This window comes from Grammomys surdaster, unplaced genomic scaffold, assembly GCF_004785775.1.
Source record: "Grammomys surdaster isolate TR1022 unplaced genomic scaffold, NIH_TR_1.0 128, whole genome shotgun sequence".
Lineage (NCBI taxonomy): Eukaryota > Metazoa > Chordata > Mammalia > Rodentia > Muridae > Grammomys > Grammomys surdaster.
In genome coordinates this window covers 5,542,870-5,563,721 of record NW_021604586.1, presented here as the reverse complement: position 1 = coordinate 5,563,721, position 20,852 = coordinate 5,542,870, and the positions used below count along the sequence as shown (strand labels likewise).

Below are 20,852 nucleotides of genomic sequence, written 5' to 3'. Positions count from 1 at the left end.
TGCTAACAGTCTTCCCCATCCTCAGGTGTGGACATCCATGTTGAGGGGACTGAGAAGGAGAAGCCCGTGATGCTCCTGGCTCACTTCCCATCCAGCTCTGCAAGACCCACAGCCCAGGTTCTGCCCGTGCAGAACGAGACTGGCTCCAGCCCCACCGCTCACCATGCTCTGCCCCCGCAGCTTCTGCCTGCAGCCTCGCACATGGCGCCTGTCCGCATGCTGAACTCGGTGCACAAGTCAGACAGAGGCAGTGCGGACGTGAAGCTGCTCTCCTCATCTGTGCACTCCCTTCTGTCTCTGGAGGAAAGGAACAAGGGGCCTGCTTCTAGAAGTGGCACAAAGGTGGACAAGAGCTTTGGCGGGGCTGTGCTGGAAACACTGCCCTCAGCAGCACCTCACCCGCCAGTGCAGGGCCTCTCGGGCCTCGTAGACAGCAACTCTGTGTCACCTACCGTCTCCTTTGGTCCCCGGGCCAAAGTTGTGCATGCAGCCACACTGGACAGGGTGCTGAAGACAGCACAGCAGCCAGCCTTGACTGTAGAGACCAGCTCAGCCGCCACAGGGACACCAAGCACCGTCCTGCATGTGGCCCGGCCACCCATCAAGCTGCTGCTGTCTTCCTCTGTTCCTGCTGATGCTGCCATCTCTGGCCAGACTTCTTGTCCCAACAATGGGCAGATCAGCGTGCCCCCTGCAATAATGAACCCCCGGACTGCTCTGTACACAGCCAACACCAAAGTTGCCTTCTCTGCAGTGAGCAGTGTGCCCGTGGGCCCACTGCAGGGCAGCTTCTGCGCCAGCAGCAACACCGCCTCCCCCAGTAGTCACCCCTCCACGTCCTTCGCGAGCATGGCCACTCTACCCAGTTGCCCAGCCCCCAGCTCCAGCCCTGCCCTCTCCTCTGTCCCAGAAAGCAGCTTCTACAGTGGCGGTGCTGGCAGCAGCTCTCCAGGGAACATTCCTGCCTCAAGTCAGAGCCACCACCACCACCACCACCATCAGCAGCCCCCCGCACCCCCCCAGCCTGCGCCACCCCCACCCGGCTGCATTGTCTGCACGTCCTGTGGGTGCAGCGGCAGCTGCGGCTCCAACGGCCTGACTGTCAGCTATGCCAACTACTTCCAGCACCCGTTCTCGGGGCCGTCCATGTTCCCCTTCCCTTTCCTGCCCTTCAGCCCCATGTGTGGCAATGGCTATGTCAGCACCCAGCAGTATGGTGGTGGCTCTGCCTTCCCTGTGGTACACACACCCTACAACGGCAGCGTGACTCCAGACCCTGTCCTAGGTGGGCAGTCCACGTTTGCAGTGCCACCCATGCAGAACTTCATGGCTGGGACAGCGGGGGTGTACCAAGCCCAAGGCCTGGTAGGCAGCACCAATGGCTCCAGTCACAAAAAGAGTGGGAATCTGTCCTGTTACAACTGTGGGGCCACTGGCCACCGTGCCCAGGACTGCAAGCAACCATCCATGGACTTCAACAGGCAAGGTAAACACCCCAGGAGGTGCCGCATCCTCCTGGCTCTGTTGCTTGTGGCTCCTGGGAGACGTGCTCATGGCTGCTCAGCTCAGAAAGCAGTAAACTTGTTTCTAAAGAAACCCAGGGTAAATTCCTATACCCATGTTGGGCCGTTCACAACTACCTGTGATTTTAGATCTAGGGAATCCACTACCCTCTACTGGCCTCTGTAGATTACAGACACACACCCCACACACTGCACATACTACATACAACACACACACACCACCCCTCCCTTAAAAACAACAAGAACCTTAGATCCTCTTCACCAAAACAGCATGAGCCGGGTGGATCTACCAGGATTATAGAGCAGCCAGTGGTTGCTGCCACCTCCTGGAAGATGGGTAAAGTGTAAGGATTGAGCATCAGTTAAGGACTGATACAGTTAAGCCCCCTCTGCTGGTCTGTCTGTTCAGTGTGGCTGTGTGCCTGTGTCAGGCTGTGTCCTGCCGACTGGCTGCTGCTTCCTTCCCATTGTATTTCCTGTAGTCTGTGTTATCAAATTGAAATGTCTACTGTATTATGCCAGTTTATTCTTTTGTTTTATTGTCTGGCCTCAGCCTCCAGAGTGCTGGGATGGTTAATACATGTCACACACCAGGTTCACCAGGTTCACCAGGTTCACGCCTGCTATTTGTTTTGGGAAAATTACAGTATGGTTAGGAAAATTGGTCCCGCCTTGCCCAGGTCTGGACTCCCAGCACCTCCATCTCTGGTTGTGCAGTTTCCTGTTGCTCTCTCCCTGCAGAGCTTGAGAAGCCCAGTCAATACCTGTAGCCAAGAAGGGAAGGGCAGTAGTGGTGCAGGTTGCCACGTCCCTTCCTAGAACTGGCCTGTGTCTGCTCGGTCCAGGCCATCCCTGCCCATGGGTGTTGTCAGCTTGAGTGTGAGGGCCATGTCTGAAGAAAGATGCGAGGCACTGAGGCGGGCAGTGTGCTGTGAGATGGCCACCGCCCCCATGCGGCTGTGTGTGGGTGTGGTCAGTCCTGCATGGCATCTCAGATCAGGTGGGCGGTGTGTGCACTTCTGTAACTGACTCAGGCTTCACACTCTTCTCTCTTTCTCTCTCTTTCTCTCTCTCTTTCTCTCTCTCTTTCTCTCCAGGAACTTTTAGGTTGAAATACGCCCCTCCAGCAGAAAGTCTGGACTCCACGGACTGATCCTATTTTTTTTTTTTTGGCAACAGAACATTTTCTTAAGCCATGAAAAATCACATAGAGAACTGAAGTCAAGTCGCTGTGGAGCCGTGGAGACCTAAAGACAACCACAGAGAGAGCTGAAGTCGAGCCGCTGTGGAGCTTAATATTTTTAACCCAAAGGTGCTTTACTTCACTATACTGGATAGAGAATCTAGCATACAAGTACGTCAAACTCGATTTCATTGCCAAATTCCTAGTTTCGGAGCTTGATCCAAGGATCGCCTAGTGGGCATCGCTATGGCAGTCACGTGGCCGTCCTGTCATTGCTGCAGCATGAAGACCTGTCTCCTCAAGATGGATGGTCCTTCTAGGCTCACATGTAATTCCAGGGCAGCTATGCACGACCTGAGTCAAGACTGCAGGTCGGAGTTCTCTCAAGTTCCCCAGTCGGATCCAGGACCCCTTTTGGGGCTAGGAAATGCCAGCTGGACTTTGCTGTTTTCTAAAGTGGGAGCCTCTGGGAGCCTCATGTCTGGCTTCTTAAGGATTGCACTACCTGACAAGGGCCCTGCAGTCTGGGAGCAGACTCTGCTGGGACCCGACAGTATCGGGGACTCCGTCAGTGGGCACTGGAGTTGGCACCAGCAGGCTGCTCCGCCAAGCACACCCTGGAATTGATCACAGGGTGTTGTGTAGACACTTGGAGCAGTTCCAGGTTTTTAATATTTTTTTCTGTAAACAAATTTACACTATATTAGTAAGTAAGACCTAGCTCACTCTCGACAACTTCATTTCTAAGGGTCCAAGTTGCAGGGAATCCAGTTACCGAGGCTTGAGACCACCTCTCCTGTCGGAGGCTTTGAGCCTGCTCTCTCCAAACAAGAACCAACTCTTGACACAGGAATGACTCGGCTTTGTGAGTTGACTGTGACTGACAAGCCTCATTCTTCAGAAAGCTGGCAGGCTGTTGTGTCTCAAATGGCTTCCCCAGGACCCCAGCCCCAGAGCTCACTGCTGACAAAGTCACACTTGACACAGATGTCAGCAGTAATACAGTCCTGTGATTCATGAACAAAAGACTGGAAACTGTCGGCTTCTTTTGTATTAGGCTGTGTGTTGATTGTTAATTCCGTTAAAATTGCCTGGAAAACTTCAGTAGAGAGATGAGAGACCCCTCGAGACCGCTCGCTCACCAGTCGCTCACCAGTTGCAGTCCAGACCAGGGGTGGGGGTGGGTCCTCACTCCTCAACAGGTTGTGAACATTTCAACCCACCACAGCGGAGGCATAAGGGACTTAGACCTCTGAGGTTAAAGGGAATTTTATGCTCAAATAACAATATTTATAATGCTAAAGCCTTCGGTATTAAAAAAAATCGATGGTAAGATTTTGCCAAGGATTTTCCAGCTTCCTATTTATGGAGAAGAAAAATCACAGTCCTTAAACCATTCTTCAGATGGGACAATCACCCTCATGCAGAATTAGTGTAAATCACAAAATACCCTAGAACTGGAGGCGTTGTGATATAAGGCTTCATAGTCTAAGATGGGCTTTCTCTCTGTGGAGACCCACGGAAGGCTTGAGTGTTGTGGATTCTATGCAATGCAAGATCGCTAGGCCTCTGTCGTGTCCGTGGCTCACAGGCTCACAGGATCTGTTCTGAGTGATGGCAATGAGGCACTAGGGGATGCTCTGTTGATCTCTCAGAAACACTACAAATGTCAATACAAGAAGTGACACAACTTTGCCTTAAAGAGCACCAGACTGGGATTGGTCATATTGTGTTGATAAGGAAGACTCTGAGTGTTCACTGATGTTTACGATTTTAATATTTCTGAAGGCCATCACGGTGGCCTGGGTATGTGCTGAAAGCCAAACTTTTAAATTTTTTGGTTTTTTTTTAAACAAAGAAATATTTTAAATAAATCCTATTTCAACACAGAAGTTGTTGAAAACTGTCTCATAGCAAAAGAAAAAGATCATATTTAAGTTTTCTCTTTTGTGGTCAGTATAGGGAATGGAAGTGTCTTACGGCTGTTGACCTGAAAGACAGCAGTCTACTGTGGCAACTTTGCTACCTGTGGCATGCAGCCGAGGTGAGCGAGCTCCAGCACCATCTCAGCTGTCGGGCAGCAGAAGTCTGTGTCTGGAAGCAGCCGACTGCCTCTGCAGAGCTTGTGTAGTGTGGCATTTCTGTGAAGCCGACCGGCCAGCGAGGATGGAAGGAGCGTGCGCAGCCTGGAAGCACAGGTGGATGTTTGCAGGCGGGCACGCCCTCAGAGCCCACAGTCAGCCTGGCCAGCAGGCACTCCCTCAGCCGACTTCATCGTTACACACCTGACAGACCTCTCCCGTCATTTCTCTAAAACTGCTCAGTCAGATGGCAGTGGTGCCCAGGTGGGACGGCCCAGGACTCCATCATCAGATTCTAATCCTGTGTTAACATCTCAGGGCACGAAGGGGGGTATTCAGATAAGAAGGAGGGCACAGTATTAGAACAAAACAGCTATGTGACCTTTTTGTTGTTGTAGCAAAATATTCCGTTTTCTACCTTCCTTTCTAGTTTTTATTTCATGATCAATAGTGAAAATTGGAAAGTGTTTGAATGCTGAAAACTCCTAATTGCTGAAGGGCACTGAGGGATGGGATCTCGCGCTCACAGTAAAGACAGTTGAGCGGATGGTTGGGTATCAGGAAACCAGTGGCACCATCATCTCCCAAGGTGACAGCAGCAGCCTGTTAACACAGTACTCAGCAGCTCAGTGTGGGTGGAGCTCACTGGGCTTCTTTCTGCAGGTCAGCCTGGCTTGTACCACATGCACGTGCACGTGTGCCATGACAGTGCCATGAGGACAGCCCGATGGGAATTGGGTCTTGCCCTCCTCACTCCGTCCCTGTGTCTCTGCTTCCTGGCGTGTGGTCTCATGTGCTAGTGTTACAGCCAGCTAATGGGTGACATTACTTGCCGAAGTCTTAAAAGGTTGCAGGGACTTGGTCTAATTTGTTCAACCTCATCCCAGTCTTGGAGAACTTGAGCAGGGACAGCTGTCCTTTCCGAAGTGCAGGTGACTCCTGTAGAGCAAATCAGGTGGCCCAAGAAACCATCAGTCCAGAGATGTGATCGCTGACCCATCCAAGGGTCTCACTGAAAATGTAGGCACCTGTAGTCAACACTTGGCAATATTTCAGAAACCACACACTGTACTGGCAGGCCCAGGGCCAGGGCACTGCCCCGCCACAAGGGGGCAGTGACCAGCCTTCAGCACAGGTCAGTTCTCACGCACACAGAGGTGTTGGTACCAAGACTGAAACCTTCATAGATTCTATTGGGCATATTTTCTTTTTAGGAATGAAGGACAATTCTCCCATTTTTGAGCCATTCTTTTGTCAATTCTACAAAATTGCATGTAACTTTATAAATATTTTTAAAAGATATAGTTTTGTAAATATTTAATATTCTGCTAATTTGATTTTGAATTGTAAATGTCAAGTATTCTGTTTTTGGGGTTTTTATGTTTTATTATACTTTGTTAAAAAGGAAGAATTGTACATTTTTAGACTGTTTTTATGAGTAAATTTAATGTACGGAAAATAAAAATTTAAAAAAAACTCAATGTGTTCAACATTCTCAGACCTTTGCCAGTGAGGCAGGTCCTTCCGCCTTTCCCTGCTATCTGTCAAGGCCCCCAGCTTTAAACATTGTTGCCTAGAACTCTAGGCTATGGCCTGCCCTGCCCTTACAGGAAGAGGACCTGCTAACAGCGCCACCTGAGACGCTGCTGAGGCAGTGCTGCACTCAAAGGCATCCCCACGCAGAGCAGCTTCCTGGGCTGCCCTGAGGACACTCTGCAGCAGCTCTCTGCAGAGCCTGCTGTCTGCTCTGAGCTGCAGTTGGTTACAATGTCCCCCAGATGCCAGCAGCTGTCCACATGAGTAAATCCTTTGTGTGTGTTCTCACAGCACCAGTATGCACCTGCCATCTGGCAGGTCAGTGAGCTATCCAGAGGATTTAAAAGCAGGTGCTGGTGGCAAAGAGTTGACCATGGAAAGGCAGTCCCCTTTACCCCTCCCCAGGAAGAGCAGCCTGGGCATACTGCAGATCCCAGTTCCCACCCCAACCAACTCCATGAGACAGCACTCAGGACAGGTTGAGTTGTGCCTTTATTGACTTAGTGCATCAGAGTGTACAGGTGGCCGGCCTATTAGTGGAGGCCGCCCTCTGAGCAGCATTTTTAAAGCAGTATTACAGGAATCCTTACTGATCGCACCATAGTTATAAAAACCAGGGTCATGACACACACAACCTACACAAGACAGAGCAGTGAGGATTGACACAATGTAAAGTAACATTTGAGGGTTAGCAAGGACAGCGGCATGCAGGGAGGGGTTGGGGGGTGCCTGGGAGGAGCTAGGTTGGGAGGTGGCTATGTTGGCTTCCGTCCATGATAGCAGGCAGCTCTCACTGAGACTCTCAGACCAAGAGTGAGTGACCAGGGGTGGTCTGAGTATCTGATGCAGGTAGCAGGAAGCAGAGGCTTGCTTTAGTTGGAAGTGGCCACATGTCTGTCAAGAGCACATATCCTGTTGCTGCTGCCTTCACAGCTGTCAGACCGCCCTTACAAAGACAGTTACACACTAACAAATAACTGTGAGCCAAGTCCGGAGCGAGTGCATTTGGACTTCCAGTCTACTGTTGTGACAACTGCATCCTAAGGCCAGCATTGCATACCTGCTTGCTCTCTCCCTGAAGCAGGCATGGACTAGACAAAATCCAAACCAGGAGAAACACACACTTTCTCTGCAGTCTCTTAAGAAGCTGGACCAAGCAAGCCCTGGGCAAGGTTAGAACTGGCCTCTGAGCAGCAGTGCATGTGGTAACATCTACACAGCAGCGAGTGAGCGTCCCTGCACTGCTGAGGGGGAAATGGCATGGCTGGGACAGGACCCGGACCTGGCTTAGAGTGAGATCCTACACACCTGACCAGTTTTGGGCAAAGCCAGAGCCCTCTGGGGACCTCTGCCAGGCAACCTGGGCCGAGGGACTGTTTAGAGGGACTTCTCTCCTGAGTGGAAGCCCTTTTAGAGAAGGCAGCAGGTCCCAGGAAGAGACTGCCCCCAACACCGCTCTTCTAGTTTAAGTCCCTACTGGGGAGAAAAATGTCAAAATAACTTGGTCTTTTTATTGGCAACTTAGGATGCAAAGTATTTTATTTTAAACTTCTAAAGTTTGAACACAAGATAGCCTAGTTTAGATGAGTTTCCAAGCTGAATGCACTTGCATGGAGCTCAGTTTCTGCTGATAAACAGTTCCTAATAATACCCTATGTGGGTGCCTACGTTCTGATCTGTGGGTGGTGAGCTGACCAGCGTCCGCTGGTAACGTCCCTTTTTGCCTTGGTAAGGGCTTAAGAACCATCAGGCATTGTTCCAGCCTTACACAGCCAGCGCTGTCCCGAATGTCTCCTGCGAGGCATAAACCATGTACAGGAAGCCGTCTTCATCTCTCTCGCTCTCGTACACTTCAGAGATGGGCGTGGACACACTCACCATGCTGTGCCCATTCACCAGGAGGAAGAAGGCTTGGTTAGCATTGAGCTGCAAGCGCCTTCTGTGGAGGAAAGAGAATGGGGAGACTCAGTGAAGTCTGCATACTGTGTACAGAACTTCGGCCCCCCAAAAGCCTACTGATCAACAAAACCTAGCATGCCCCCACCCCCACGATGGCTGGGATCGGCATTGCACCTACATGGCCACATTCACAGCTTCCATCTGGTCAGAGCCTTCTGGATGCTACAGCTGTGAGTTCGCATCCTCTCTCGCTGTTCCTGATAGTTTACTAGGAGGGGTGATCTCAGACTGGGCAGCAGCAGCCCACCATGCCGCCTAGCATTCTTTAGAGTCATCATCCAGTAGCTATGTCAACCCTTTGGCCCCTCGGGTATGATGTCTTTATGCTAGAGCACACTGCCAGCTGACCTGAGACACGTACAGCTGAAGACACGCCTGACTTACAAGGACATGAAAGCAGCAGAAGGACCTAAGGCTGGCAGTGATGACTAAAGGAGAAGTGTCCCTCAAGGAAACAGGACAAGTGGCCAGATACCTAATTATCTTGATGAGCTCGCTCATATTCACGTGATCAGGTACAAGGAACTTGGTCTTGTCCAGGACAGGCAGCTGCTTCTCCCCCTTGTATCTCTCGATGATCACCTGCAGAGAGCCCAGACACTCAGCAGTACACACACCACTCCCCACGCTGGGCACAGCACATTTTGCAGTTGCCTAACCCAGCCCTTCTGTGCTTGCCTGTAGCACTCCTGTGACCAGTACTCGTTCATAGTGCTGCCACTGTCTCTGGCAAAACTGTGGCAAGGCCACCAGGCACCTGTTATCTGAACTGTGCTAGGATTAAAGATACATGCTACATCCAGCTACTGTCTCACACTGTAGCCCAGGATGTCCTTAACTCAGGGCTCTCGACCTGTATCAGCCTCCTGTGCTAGGATGACAGACACAAGCCTCATACCCAGCAATGTATTCAGCCCAAGTTTTATGGACCAGATGGTTGTGTGCTGCCATGTGGGTGCTGGGAATCAAACCCAGGTCCCCTGTGAGAGCAACAAGTACTCTAAGCCACTCAGCCATCTCTCTAGGCCCCAAAATAATTTTTAAGAAATGTTAAAAGCAGCCTGGTATGGTGGCGCAGGCCTTTAATCCCAGCACTTGGAAGGCAGATCTCTATGAGTGTGAGGCCAGCTTGGTATACATGTTCCAGGACAGTCAGAGCTACATAGTGAAACTCTACACCAATAAACAAATAAATCTACGAGACAGGGTTTCTCTGTGTAGCCCTGGCTGTTCTGCAACTCATTCTGTAGACCAGGCTGGCCTCGAACTCAGAAATCCGCCTGCCTCTGCCTCCCAAGGGCTGGGATTAAAGGCGTATGCAACCACCGCCCAGCTAAATAAACAAATCTCAACCAAAATAAATATTAAGCTAGGTATGGATATAAGGGCCCCTATTTATATATAATCCCAGCACCTGGAGGCTCAGGAAGGGAACTGCCTTGAATTCAAGACTAACCTGGTGGAGACCAGCCTCAAATCAAACAAAACAAAAAGTTGCTACAAGATCTGAGCATTGATGGGCCTGAGAACCTCAGTTCACCAGTTTCCAGGTGCCTGGACAACAGAAATCCATGCCCGGTCACAGCACGGCAGACAAAGGACATAGCCACGTGTACTTGCGGAGGGAAAGCGCTCATCTCCACACGCTCCCTGGGTATGGCCTGTATGTGGTGCTGTGGAAGTCAGTCTTAAGCAGCCATCCCCATCGCTGGCAAGACTGACAGCTGCATCTGTGGCTGCTCCACCCAAGGGAAATGCCAGCTCTGGGCACCCCACACCTGGGGTTGCGAGGCAGACTCTCCAGGAGGAGAGCAGAGTGGAGGAGTATAGGAAGTCCAAGGCACTCTTCCACAACGCCAGAGTGAGGGGACACTAGAGGGCTGTCCTTGTCTTCCCTTGCTCACTTTCCTGAGACAGGCTGTGAGCAGGTCCCAGCCCCTTGTTGGGAAGCCCCACAGTGACCAGTCGTCCAAACATGCCTGGCTCCCTCTCCACCTTCTGCTTTCTTCTCTAGTTTGGAAGACAGATTGACTGGTCTGAAATAGGCCTCCGTCTTTGCAGCCTGGAAAGACTCGGAGCCACTGTGGCCACCCTGTCCTCACTGAGGCTGCCTCTCGTGCCTGCTTGGTGTCATGTGCAGAGGACTGCAGCTGAGTTTCAGCAAAGAGCCCCTAGCTACTGTGGAGCTGCTGGCTATGCCGAGCTGTGGTCTCACAGCTCACAGGAAGCCGTGTGCAAATCCTGGCAGGCTCAGGCAGCTGCTTCCTACAAGTAGGTCGGGCAAGCACTCCAAAATGAAGGACTGTTTCAGTCCAGGAAAAGCTACTCACAGGCCCAGGCCCAGGCCCAGGAAGCCCCGCCCCCAGGTGAGGACTGGGAAAAGGCCAGCCAGCTGAGAACAGCATGCCCACATCCCCCACCCAGCAGCAAGTCTGAGCCACTCCCTTATCAGTGCTCTTTCAGAATGGTACAAGGGCTGTGGAGAAAGCTGCACGGGGACACGGGGAAGCAGGACACGGGCAAAGCTGACTTCCACTGTGAAAGAGGCCCCACCAGAATCCCCAGAACATGGGCACTAGCTGGAGAAGAGCCATTTTAAGCAGTGGCCTGTCCATGTCTGACTCTGTGTAAGGTCTAGAACCAGGGCACATGGTGTGCAGGGTGCTGAAGGCCGCCTCTCAGTCCCTTATCTCCTATAAAGCCGCCATGCCACCGAGGACCACTGACTCCCACAGGAGTCATCCTTGTTTCCTTAGTGACGGCTGGAGTGCAGTTCATTGGTTGACAGCTCAGGCCCTGCGTTCCATCCCAGACACCACAGAGAAAAAGCCAAACAGTCTGGCCCACCCGTCCCTTTCCCCTTTGACATGCACAGGAAGAGCAAGCTCAGATTTGGAGGCATATGGTTACTGGGCACACAAAGCCTCAGAGTCCAAGGGCTCCTGGGGGCTCTACTGGGGTTGGGGGATCCCCTCTTGCCCAGAAGCATCATAGCTGCAGGAGAACCTACTGGGATCTTGGTGGGGTGCTGCTCCCGGATGAGCCGGACATCTTCCACTCTTTGTTCTGCAAGAAAGAAACAGAATGCCATCAGGGGCCTGGCTGCCAGGGTCTGCTGGGATTGTCCTGTGTTGAGGCAGTCAGTGGAGCGTCCCAACATAGCCCAAGGGGTGAAGCCTTCATTGCAAGAGGCTACAAACCCAGATGGACAGCCACAAAGAACAGGGTACCTGTGTAACCGTAACCTGGGGAAAGTGGTGTCTCTTCTCTGATGACTTCTAGCACCACTCTTTTGTTAATTTTTCAACCCTGGTAAACCAAGGACTAATGCAGTTTTTCTGAGCACTCCCAGTTAAGGAAAGAAAGGATTTGTTTTGCTTATTTTCTGAAATGATTGATGTACCCCAAGCTGGCCTCAACTCAGACCCTTTTGTCTGAGGCTTCCCAGTACTGAAATTATAGCTGTGCACCTGGGCTAGTGAGACGTGCTCTCAAAACACACCCCCACCCCCAGTCAAAAACCACCAAAGTCTCCTGCTGAACAAATGTCTCCTCTCCACTGCTTTCTTCTTGTGATAGGCTCTCCTGTACCACAGCTTAGCCTCGAACTCATGAAGCTAAGGATGTGCTGGGAGGTCTTCAGCCAGTAGCTGGTACAAGAAGCTGGGCATGCCACTGGAGATGGAGTTGCCCTGCACCCCTCTCTATTCTGAAGGCTGACCTCTTTGTATCATTTCTCCCTGTCACCCCAGATGGGATAGCACCATCTATACACACGGCTTCCTGCCACTTTCCAGAAAAACCCTCCATTGTCATACCTGCTCCAGGGTTTAGTCACTGCACTGAATTCATTCTAACAAATAAACAGGCACTCAGACACCTGGCACACCACACTTCAGGCTTCAGAGCAGCTTTTCTCACCAGGACTGACCCATGCTCAGCTCCCACCACCCCCACTGGCTCCCTTTTCTGGCATCCATGGGCACAAGGCATGCACATGGTGCAGATATATGTGTAGGCAAAAGATCCATACAGATGAAATAAAAATTAAAAGGTTAAATGCACAGCACCTAAAACCCAGCTTGGCAATCTCTAGGCCAGCTTGAGCTACAGAATAAAGCTTGCCAGGCATCGGTGGCACAGTACAGGGCTACATAGAGAAACCCTGTCTCAAAAAAAACAAAAAACAAAAAACAAAAAAACAAAACAAAAAGCCAGGCACAATGGCACACCTTTTATCCTAGCACTCAGGAGGCAGACACAAAGAACTCTGTAAATTCAAAGCTAGCCCAGGCTACACAATGAGACCCTGTTTAAATCTACCAACCAGCCACTGACAGCAGAAAGCCTAGCACAGTGAGATGGGAACAGGGTGAGAGCTTTAGGGGCAGAAACAGTTAACACCGGTGAGAGAAATACAGGCTGCAGGGCTCCACCCCCACAAACTACAATGCCATTCTGATTTGTCCCAAGGGAAAAGGCAGGAATAATCTTTACTAAAGCAAGCAGTGGCCAAAACTGGTGGCCTATAGGACCTGCTCAGCCCTGGCTGGCTGAAGGGACAGAGAACTAGAGGCGGCCTCCAAGAGCCGAGACACTCAGGGCACGCTGGTGGCCTTTTTATGCAGACAGCTGTGCAGGAGCCATCAGCTGGTACCGAAGACTGGCTCTTTAACTATAATGACACTTATGTCTCTCTGCACACACCGGGCTATGTGACCAGAGAAGGCTTCAGCATCTCCTTGTCCCACAAGAGCCCCCCATCCAGGCTTGTCGATGACTAGCGAAAAAATAAAAGCCACAACATGGCAGATCCAGCCCTAGGCTCCTTTGCTTCAACTCTGGAAGATGCCACCCACACTGCTATCTTGTATCTCTCAGCCTGGCCCAGCCCAGTGACAGCTTAAGTTCCTAAAGCCACCTAGGTGGTTTTTTTTTGTTTGTTTGTTTGTGTTTGTTTTTGTTTTTTTCAAGACAGGGTTTCTCTGTGTAGTCCTGGCTGTCTGTCCTGGAACTCACTTTGTAAACCAGGCTGGCCTCGAACTCAGAAATCCGCCTGCCTCTGCCTCCCAAGTGCTGGGATTAAAGGTGTGTGCCACCACTGCCCAGCGATCGAGGTGTTTTGTTTGAAAGAGGGAGAGTCTCACTGTGTGAACCAGTGGGATTAAAGTCATGGAACACCACACCTTTCATCGACTTTAGACTGATGGGAATCCTGCTCTCCCTGGGGCTATTTATTTTGACCCAGCAAGCAAACTTTCCTGCAGACACTGGGTTCCTAGGAGTTTGGAACCATCCAGAAAAACAAAACAAAACAAAACAACAAAAAAAGAGCAAACACTGGATTACCCCAGAAAAACTCGGTGGAACCATCTGAGAAGAGAGAAGCCTGAAATCACCTGATCAGCTCTAAATCGGAAATTGGGCGCGACCTTCTAAGAATCTGCGAACCTGACAGCCTTCTGGCTGCCTGGCCTCCTTCCTTACTGCACGAGGGATGATCGCTACTTACTGGAAGTCTAAGAATTTATTATAGAAAGCTAATGGGACTCTGCCACTAGGCGGATTCTAAGCATCACCGCCCCAGGCCCCACCCAGGTGCTTCAGCTACAAAGGGTCAGTGTGGGGTGAGTCCTAAATCCATCCAGCCAGCCACTAAGTATCCCCTCCGTCTGGATACTGCAAACTCCAGAGCTCCAACCTAAACCCGTCCAAACTCACTGGAAAAGAGCAAGACCAGTCTTGGCCTCCTCAAAGGGGCCGCCCCAAACAACATCTGCGTGGTAAACCTCTAAACTGTCAGTGCCCACCATCAGGACCAATAAAGTCAGAAGCAAGGAAAGCAGCAGCCACCAGACCATCAGATGCCCGCGCTTTCTTCATAACAGCCTTGGTAGGGCAAGATCGAAGGCAAGCTAGGGGAAAAACATCGCAAGCCTGGTGGAGCTTTGGAGAGATTACTCCCCGGCCACTCTGGGGACCAGCGTCCTAGCTAATATGTTTCCCACCCACACTCCTTTCTCGAAGACTGTTCCAGAATAACTTAAGATCACTACAAGCAAACAAAACAGCTGTTAAGTTTCCGTTATGAGACAAAGGCCACCTCTCCCACACACAGGTCCCCAAGGGACTGCGGGAGCAGAGGAGGCTGGGTGCTGCCCCAGGGCTCGCGGGGCGCCCGGACCTGGGGCCCACTAAAGACAGGGCCGATCTCGCCGTAACTGCGGTTCCCTCCGCCACCGGGGTCGGGTCTCCAGTCCCGTAGGGGACGCCGGGCCTACCGGCGACCGACAGCCAGGGTGACGCTGCGTGCCCAGGCTACCCCAGGGACTGATCCGCCGGGGACCCAGACCCCACCGTCCCCATCGCTCCGGGCCCCGCCGCGTCCGGGCCCCGCAAGACACCCCCGGGGTCCCGACCTCCACCCCTCCCGGCACCCGGATCTCCCATCCCCGGGCCCGCGGCACGCACCGAAGCTCCGGCGCTGCTTGAAGGTCTTCTCGGACGGCATGGCGCGCGGGGGTCCCGGGTCAGACGATCTGGCTCCCGCGACGATCACTTCCCTTGTGTGTCTCCTCAGCCCGCAGCCGAGTCAGGTGACTAGCGGCGCGTCAGCGTGGGTGGGGCCGAGGGCGGCCCCGAGAGCAGCCATGACAGGCGTGGCGGAAGCTCGCCGGCGCGCAACATACGAGCGCCCAAGAGATGGTCCTACGCCTGCGCCAACCATACTGGGCACTCGCTGGGCGAGCATCTGCTAACTGTGTCTCTGGGCTGGGCACTGGTGCTGTGGAGTCCTGCAGACCTCCTTCCCCCTTGCATGGCCCGGCTAGTGTTCCAGCACCCGTCCCCTTGCCGCTGTATTTGACATTCCTAAATTTCTCCCCACCAAAAAAACAACAAGAAACAGACTTGAGGTTTCGCCTGCTAAATCTTTAACATTTACGGACTACAAGACGTCTGGAGACTTGTGGTTGGATCTGATCTTGTGGCGCTTCCCCTGCAAGTCTTGTGCTGCCACTAACACAAGTATGTACCCCTAAGTTAAACTCGCAGAGAAGCAAGGTCTAAGGAACTACAGACTTGTCTCTGGAGGGCAAGATCAGTGACAGCAAAAAGAAAGACGATGAGCCCACCTATTGTGGGTTCCTATAAAAGCCCTTTTGTGTATCTGAGCTGCTGAGCACCGAGTTTGAGGGACAAGGCTCGCCTAGACTTCCCAGGGTGCTAGTCCATGTGTAACTTCATTTCCTACCCCACCACATTTTGGGGGGGTCGGGCAATCAGTCTGTGTCCAGGAACTCCAGCAGAGGCCTGATCCAGGCGGGATTCACCTTGGAAAGCCCCAGAGGACAGTTCTGTTTGGAGACTTTTTATCTCAGCCGTCCCTTCACCGACAGATCCTTCTACTGCAGGTGACCCCTGGGTGGCTTTATCACAAGCCTGTCCTCACTTTAACTCCTGCAGAGCCTGGGTCTGCCCAGCCCACAGTCATAGCTCATTACAGATTAGACAGATTTTAACCTCCTCAGGCAAGGCCCAGGGTCTGTCAGCCATGGATTAGGTTTAGCACCTTCAGTTTGTAGGAGCAGGTGACAGGTCTGGAGTTCAAACCAACAGTGTGGACAGCCGCCCCACCCCCACCGGGCCCTGTGCTGCCACATCGGAGCCGGGCTTGGGTCCTTGCAGATCTACCACCTGACACTGTAGTCTCCCTACAGCCCAGACTTCCTCCTTTAAATGGAAATAACCTTCTTCATGCGCTGTTCATCCGAGGGACCTCCTTACACATCCATGTAAACAGGAAACGTTCAAAACACACTACAGAGTGAAATCCCAGAAGGCTGTTTACATTTGTTTGTTTGCTTGCTTTGCGTTATTTGCCGGAGGGCTGTTTTGTGTAACGTTTCTGGCCTGAGATGCAAGAGACCAGGCTAACAGTCAAAATGAAAGCCACATCTGGTGGCACAAGGTATGTCATCTTAGCACACTGGAGGCTGAAGCAAGATTATCAAAAGTTCAAGGCCAAGTGGGACATGGTGCCTAGGCCTCTAATCTCAGCACCCAGACAGGATACAGTCTGGACTCTGTAATTCTGAGACAGCCTGTTCTATACAGTAAATTCCTACATTGTGAGAACCTGTCTCAAAAAAGGAGGGGAGGCGTGACATAGGCGTGGGATTGGTGGGACGGTCCAGTGGTTAAGAATACTGGTTGCCTGGTCTACAGAGTGAGTTCCAGGACAGCCAGGGCTACACAGAGAAACCCTGTCTCGAAACAAAACAAAACAAAACAAAACAAAACAAAACAAAACAAAACAAAACAAAAAGAACACTTGGTGCTCTAGTTGAAGACTTGGATTTGGTTCTCAGAACCCACATGGCAGCCGGGCGGTGGTGGCGCACACCTTTAATCCCAGCACTTGGGAGGCAGAGGCAGGCGGATTTCTGAGTTTCAGGCCAGCCTAGTCTACAGAGTGAGTTCCAGGACAGCCAGGGCTACACAGAGAAACCCTGTCTCGAAAAAACAAAAAAAACAACAACAACAACAGAAAAAAGAACCCACATGACAGCTCCACAGTAACTCCAGCTCCCGGGGATCTGACATCCTCTTCTGGCATCCTCAGGCACCAGTCACCCACATACACTCATACACATGAAATAAAAATCTTTAAAAAAAAAAAAAAAAAAAAAGCAAAGGCAACAAAACAAAGTCCAAGGTCACCCTCAGCAACCCGATAACTCCCAAATGCCTCCCTTTGAGACAGGGTGATGTGTTTGGTTATGTTCTATGGAGGGGTAGTGAGGTGTGGGGGAAGGGAATGACTGAGACATCCCTTCCCCCTGAGGGACCAGCCACATGACTGGTCTATAAACTCTATAGTATAGAATAGAGGTTTTTCAGGGCATGGGGAGGGGAGTTAAGAGGGTAGTAGAGGCAGAGAGAGAGAGGAGAAGGGAAGGGGGTGGGTGGGAAGAGCGAGAGAGCGAGAGCCCAAGAGAGCAAGAACAAGCGAGGGAGGAGGGGCAAGCAGCCCCTTTTATAGTGGGTCGGCCTACCTGGCTGTTGCCAGGTAACTAGGGGGTGGAGTTTAGTCAGAATGCTAACACGGGGTCTCTCTGGGAATCCCCACCCGTCCTTGAACTCTCTCGGTAGACCCGGTCAGCCTCCTGAGTGCTGGAATTAAAAATTCAAGCCAGGTCACCTCTCGTAACCCTATCTTAAAAGAGAAAAGAATGGAGTCACTCTAAAATGTACGGTCCCAGGATAAACTGAAACTGGGAGGAGCCGGGTGTAGCGGCCCACATCCTTAATCCAGCACCCGGGATGCAGAAGCAGGCAGAACTAGCCTATATAGTAGGTTCCAGGAGAGCCAGAGTTTTACAGCGAGACCCTAACAAAACAACCAGATAGACAGACAAAACCAGGGTACCGTAGAGCCACATCTCCCAGCCGGCTCTTCAACTAGCATAGAAGGTTCTTCTGCCTTTAACAATTTCTAAGATAGTCTGATGTCAGTCAGTTTTCTATTGTCCGTCCCCACTTGGGAGGGAAAGTGACTTTGGAGTGACAGGTGTGACACTGCCGGCTTAGTGTTGTTACTTGTTTGATTTTGATGCTTTTTTAGCTTTTCTCCGCCTTTTTCCTGTCTATAAAACACAGCTCCTGCACCCGGCTCGGGAAGCGCAGTCCTGACAAACTGTTGCCTGACCTCTTGACAAAAAAACAAAGCAAATTCAAATCTTCAGGGCCCCAGGGATCACGCCAAGTGGTGCGGTGGCGCTGGTCTGTGCAAGATTCTGGGTTTGATCTCTAAAGGAACAAGAGAAAGTTGTAGCTACATTCCATATCAACAATCAGAGGAGCGACTTGCTTCCCCAGGTGTTTGTGATAATAAGCCTTGCCTGCTGACACTTTATTAACTGCTCCTGTGGAAGAATTTTTAGGTTTTTTGTTTTGTTTTGTTTTGTTTTGTTTTGGCTGGGAGTAGTGGCATTTGAATTTAACCCCAGCACTTGGGAGGCACAGGTAGGTGGATTGCTGAATTCAAGTCCAGCCTGGCTGGGGGTGTGGGGGGTGTGTGGGGGGGTGGCACACGCCTTTAATCCCAGCACTTGGGAGGCAGAGGCAGGCGGATTTCTGAGTTCGAGGCCAGCCTGGTCTACAGAGTGAGTTCCAGGACAGCCAGGGCTGCACAGAGAAACCCTGTCTCCAAGAAAAAAACAAAACAAACAAAAAAAGAAAAAATCAAGTCCAGCCTGGTCTACAGAGTGAGTTTCAGGACAGCCAGGGTTATACAGAGAAACCCTGTCTGGACAAACCAAAAATGAGAGAGAGGAGAGAGAGAGAGAGAGAGAGAGAGAGAGAGAGAGAGAGAGAGTGTAAGGGGCTTTTTGTTTGTGTCGCTGACCTGTACAAAATGCAGGAGAGGCACTGTTAGTGGACGTGGTTTGTGGAAGTGGGGAAAGGGAAGGAGGAGACTTGCCTTCCCCCTGGCAACCCCAGAAGCCCAGGCTACTGTCTTATCTACTGAGGGTCTCCAAGCGATGGGCAAAGCGTCTATGCCTTTGAAAGCCACTCCAAATTCTCATTGCAGTGTGAACCTAGACCCATATAGCCCAACACTTTGCCTTGAGATGAAAACAAGCCAAACATGGGGGTGGGTGGAGCGTAGCGTGGGGTGTGTGTGTCAATGGTGCTTTACAAGTCTCACCTCCCACCTCCCGCCCCCCCAGAAAGGGTCTCACAGTACAGATTCTATTCAGACCACACTAAATTTTCTTCACATGCAAACAGGCAGGCGAAGCAGACCCATGGATTTGCAAACAGGAGTGTGCCAGAATCACTTAGGAGAACCCAGTCACTTGATTCTGTTTGGTCTTCTCAGTGCAAGGAATTGAGTCAGGGTCTGATAACTGCTAGGCAAGCAAGCCAACACTCTCCGTGGTGGAGTGCCTGCCCATTCTCCAACCTAAACCCGAACGAAAGATGCATGATTTTTTTTTTTTAATAATACGTAGAGTATGATTTGTTTCTATGTGTGAGGCTCATCTGGATGCATTTCTGTACACCGTGTGTGTAGTGCCCACAGAAGCCAGCACTGGATCCTCTGGAACTGGAGTTACAGACTGTTAGCTGTCATGTGGGTTCTGGAACTGAACTGAGGTTCTCTGGGTGCTCTTAACCCCTAAACACATCGCTTCAGCCCCCCAGTATAACTTGTTTTTAGTGATATTCTCCCCTCTCCGAGATAGTTCACATCGAGTAGAAAGGCGGGAACGGAGCGTTTCTATCCATTTATTTCGTTTATTCAGAGAATTCCTGGTGTTTAAACCTAGCTACTGTCTGGGCGTGGTGGGCTCGCCGTTAATCTCTACACTCTGGATGCAGACGCTGGAGAGTTTCTGTGAGTTCCTTGCCCTCCTGGTCTACTTAATGCGCCTTTGTCTAAAAGTAAGTAACAAGTAAAAAACACAAGTCTATCAACCACACTGCTCATTCTTGAGCCCAGGCAGTGGCACTTTAAAAGTTGCCATCCCACTGCTAGTTTATACTAACAGGTCAATGACAGCTGGAAACCCAGGCTCGCTCCCAGCTTAGAGCCAGGGCTGAAAACTGGGCATTCCGGAACGCGGGGAACCGGAAGCCAGAACACCAGAAAATGGGCGGGCACTTCCGGCCGCAGCGCAGAGCCGAGGCGCCACACTCAACATGGAGAACGCCAGGCCCCGAGCGTGCTCAGGGCCGCGGGGTCTAAGCACGACTCGCCCCGCCCCTCCCTCTTTTTGATTGGAAGGAGTCGCGCGTCGGCTTTGTTGTCTGGGAAACTATTGGCCAGCTGTGCAGTCAATCTCCGCGTCACCTGCTCTTCAGAACAAGTAAACAAGAATTGCTCAAGATCCGCGAGGGGAGCGGGGCGGCTGCGGGGACAGCGGCCTCGGGGCCAGTGGGTCGTCCTTACACCCCGCGGGGCCCTTCAGCCTAGCAAGATGGCTGTGCCAGCGTTCCATCCCGGAGCCTGGTGCAGGGCCTTTCCTGCACTTTGTACGACACCATTTGTGCATCTGACACAAGTGGGCAAATAGACGTTTCTTTTCACTATGTTTTTATTTATTTCAAAGGACTCATACTGTAGGACATTCTGGTCTCGAATTTCTCTCTCTCCTGCTACCCCAGTCTTCTGGGAGCTGAGATTGCGGGCGTGAGCTATCGTGATTACCCAAACACTTGTTTTTTGAGACTGGGTTTCAACCACCCCAGGCTCGACTTCCAGTGTAGCCAAGGGTGAACTCCTTATTCATCCATCCTCATCTGCCAAGTGCTGGGATTGCAGCTATCACCCACAATACTACTCGATACTTTACTGCTGAATAACTTCAGAGGCAACCCACTGAAAAATAAACTGTCCTGTTTAACTATTTCCTGTCACTGACACATCACTGTTGCAAGCTTGGATAACCCTTCCGTGGTGTTGTTTTCCTGCTTTTAGTAGCAGTGCAAGGCTGCAAAAACATCTTAACAAACCACTGATCTGGAGAGGACCTGTGGCCACCGGTGGGGTCTCCTGGCTTC

General features: G+C 51.4%; 2 protein-coding genes across 2 annotated transcripts in view; one reads left to right on the top strand and one right to left on the bottom strand.

Annotated features, from left to right (window-relative positions):
* The window catches only part of Zcchc14 (zinc finger CCHC-type containing 14), a 49,243-nt gene extending 44,645 nt beyond the window's left edge, over positions 1-4,598 (top strand). Inside the window, exons 12-13 of the mRNA XM_028753330.1 lie at positions 26-1,486; positions 2,621-4,598. Of these exons, the coding sequence (XP_028609163.1) occupies positions 26-1,486; positions 2,621-2,676 (1,517 nt within the window). The 3' untranslated portion in view covers positions 2,677-4,598. The remainder of the gene's footprint in view (positions 1-25; positions 1,487-2,620) is intronic.
* Positions 4,599-6,797: 2,199 nt separating this feature from the next.
* On the bottom strand, positions 6,798-14,864 carry Map1lc3b (microtubule associated protein 1 light chain 3 beta). Its single transcript, XM_028752785.1, has 4 exons — positions 14,754-14,864; positions 11,293-11,348; positions 8,758-8,864; positions 6,798-8,262 (listed from the first exon to the last, which is right to left on the bottom strand). The coding sequence occupies exons 1-4, from the start codon at positions 14,791-14,793 to the stop codon at positions 8,088-8,090; spliced, it is 378 nt and encodes a 125-aa protein (XP_028608618.1). The 5' UTR covers positions 14,794-14,864; the 3' UTR covers positions 6,798-8,087.
* Positions 14,865-20,852: the final 5,988 nt, after the last annotated feature.

Excerpts from the sequence above, each read along its gene's own strand:
- Map1lc3b (XM_028752785.1), bottom strand. The coding sequence starts at position 14,793 with ATGCCGTCCGAGAAGACCTTCAAGCAGCGCCGGAGCTTCG. Across the intron at positions 11,349-14,753 it reads CAAGCAGCGCCGGAGCTTCG|AACAAAGAGTGGAAGATGTC; the intron begins GTGCGTGCCGCG and ends TCTTTCTTGCAG. Across the intron at positions 8,263-8,757 it reads GAGCTCATCAAGATAATTAG|AAGGCGCTTGCAGCTCAATG; the intron begins GTATCTGGCCAC and ends TTTCCTCCACAG.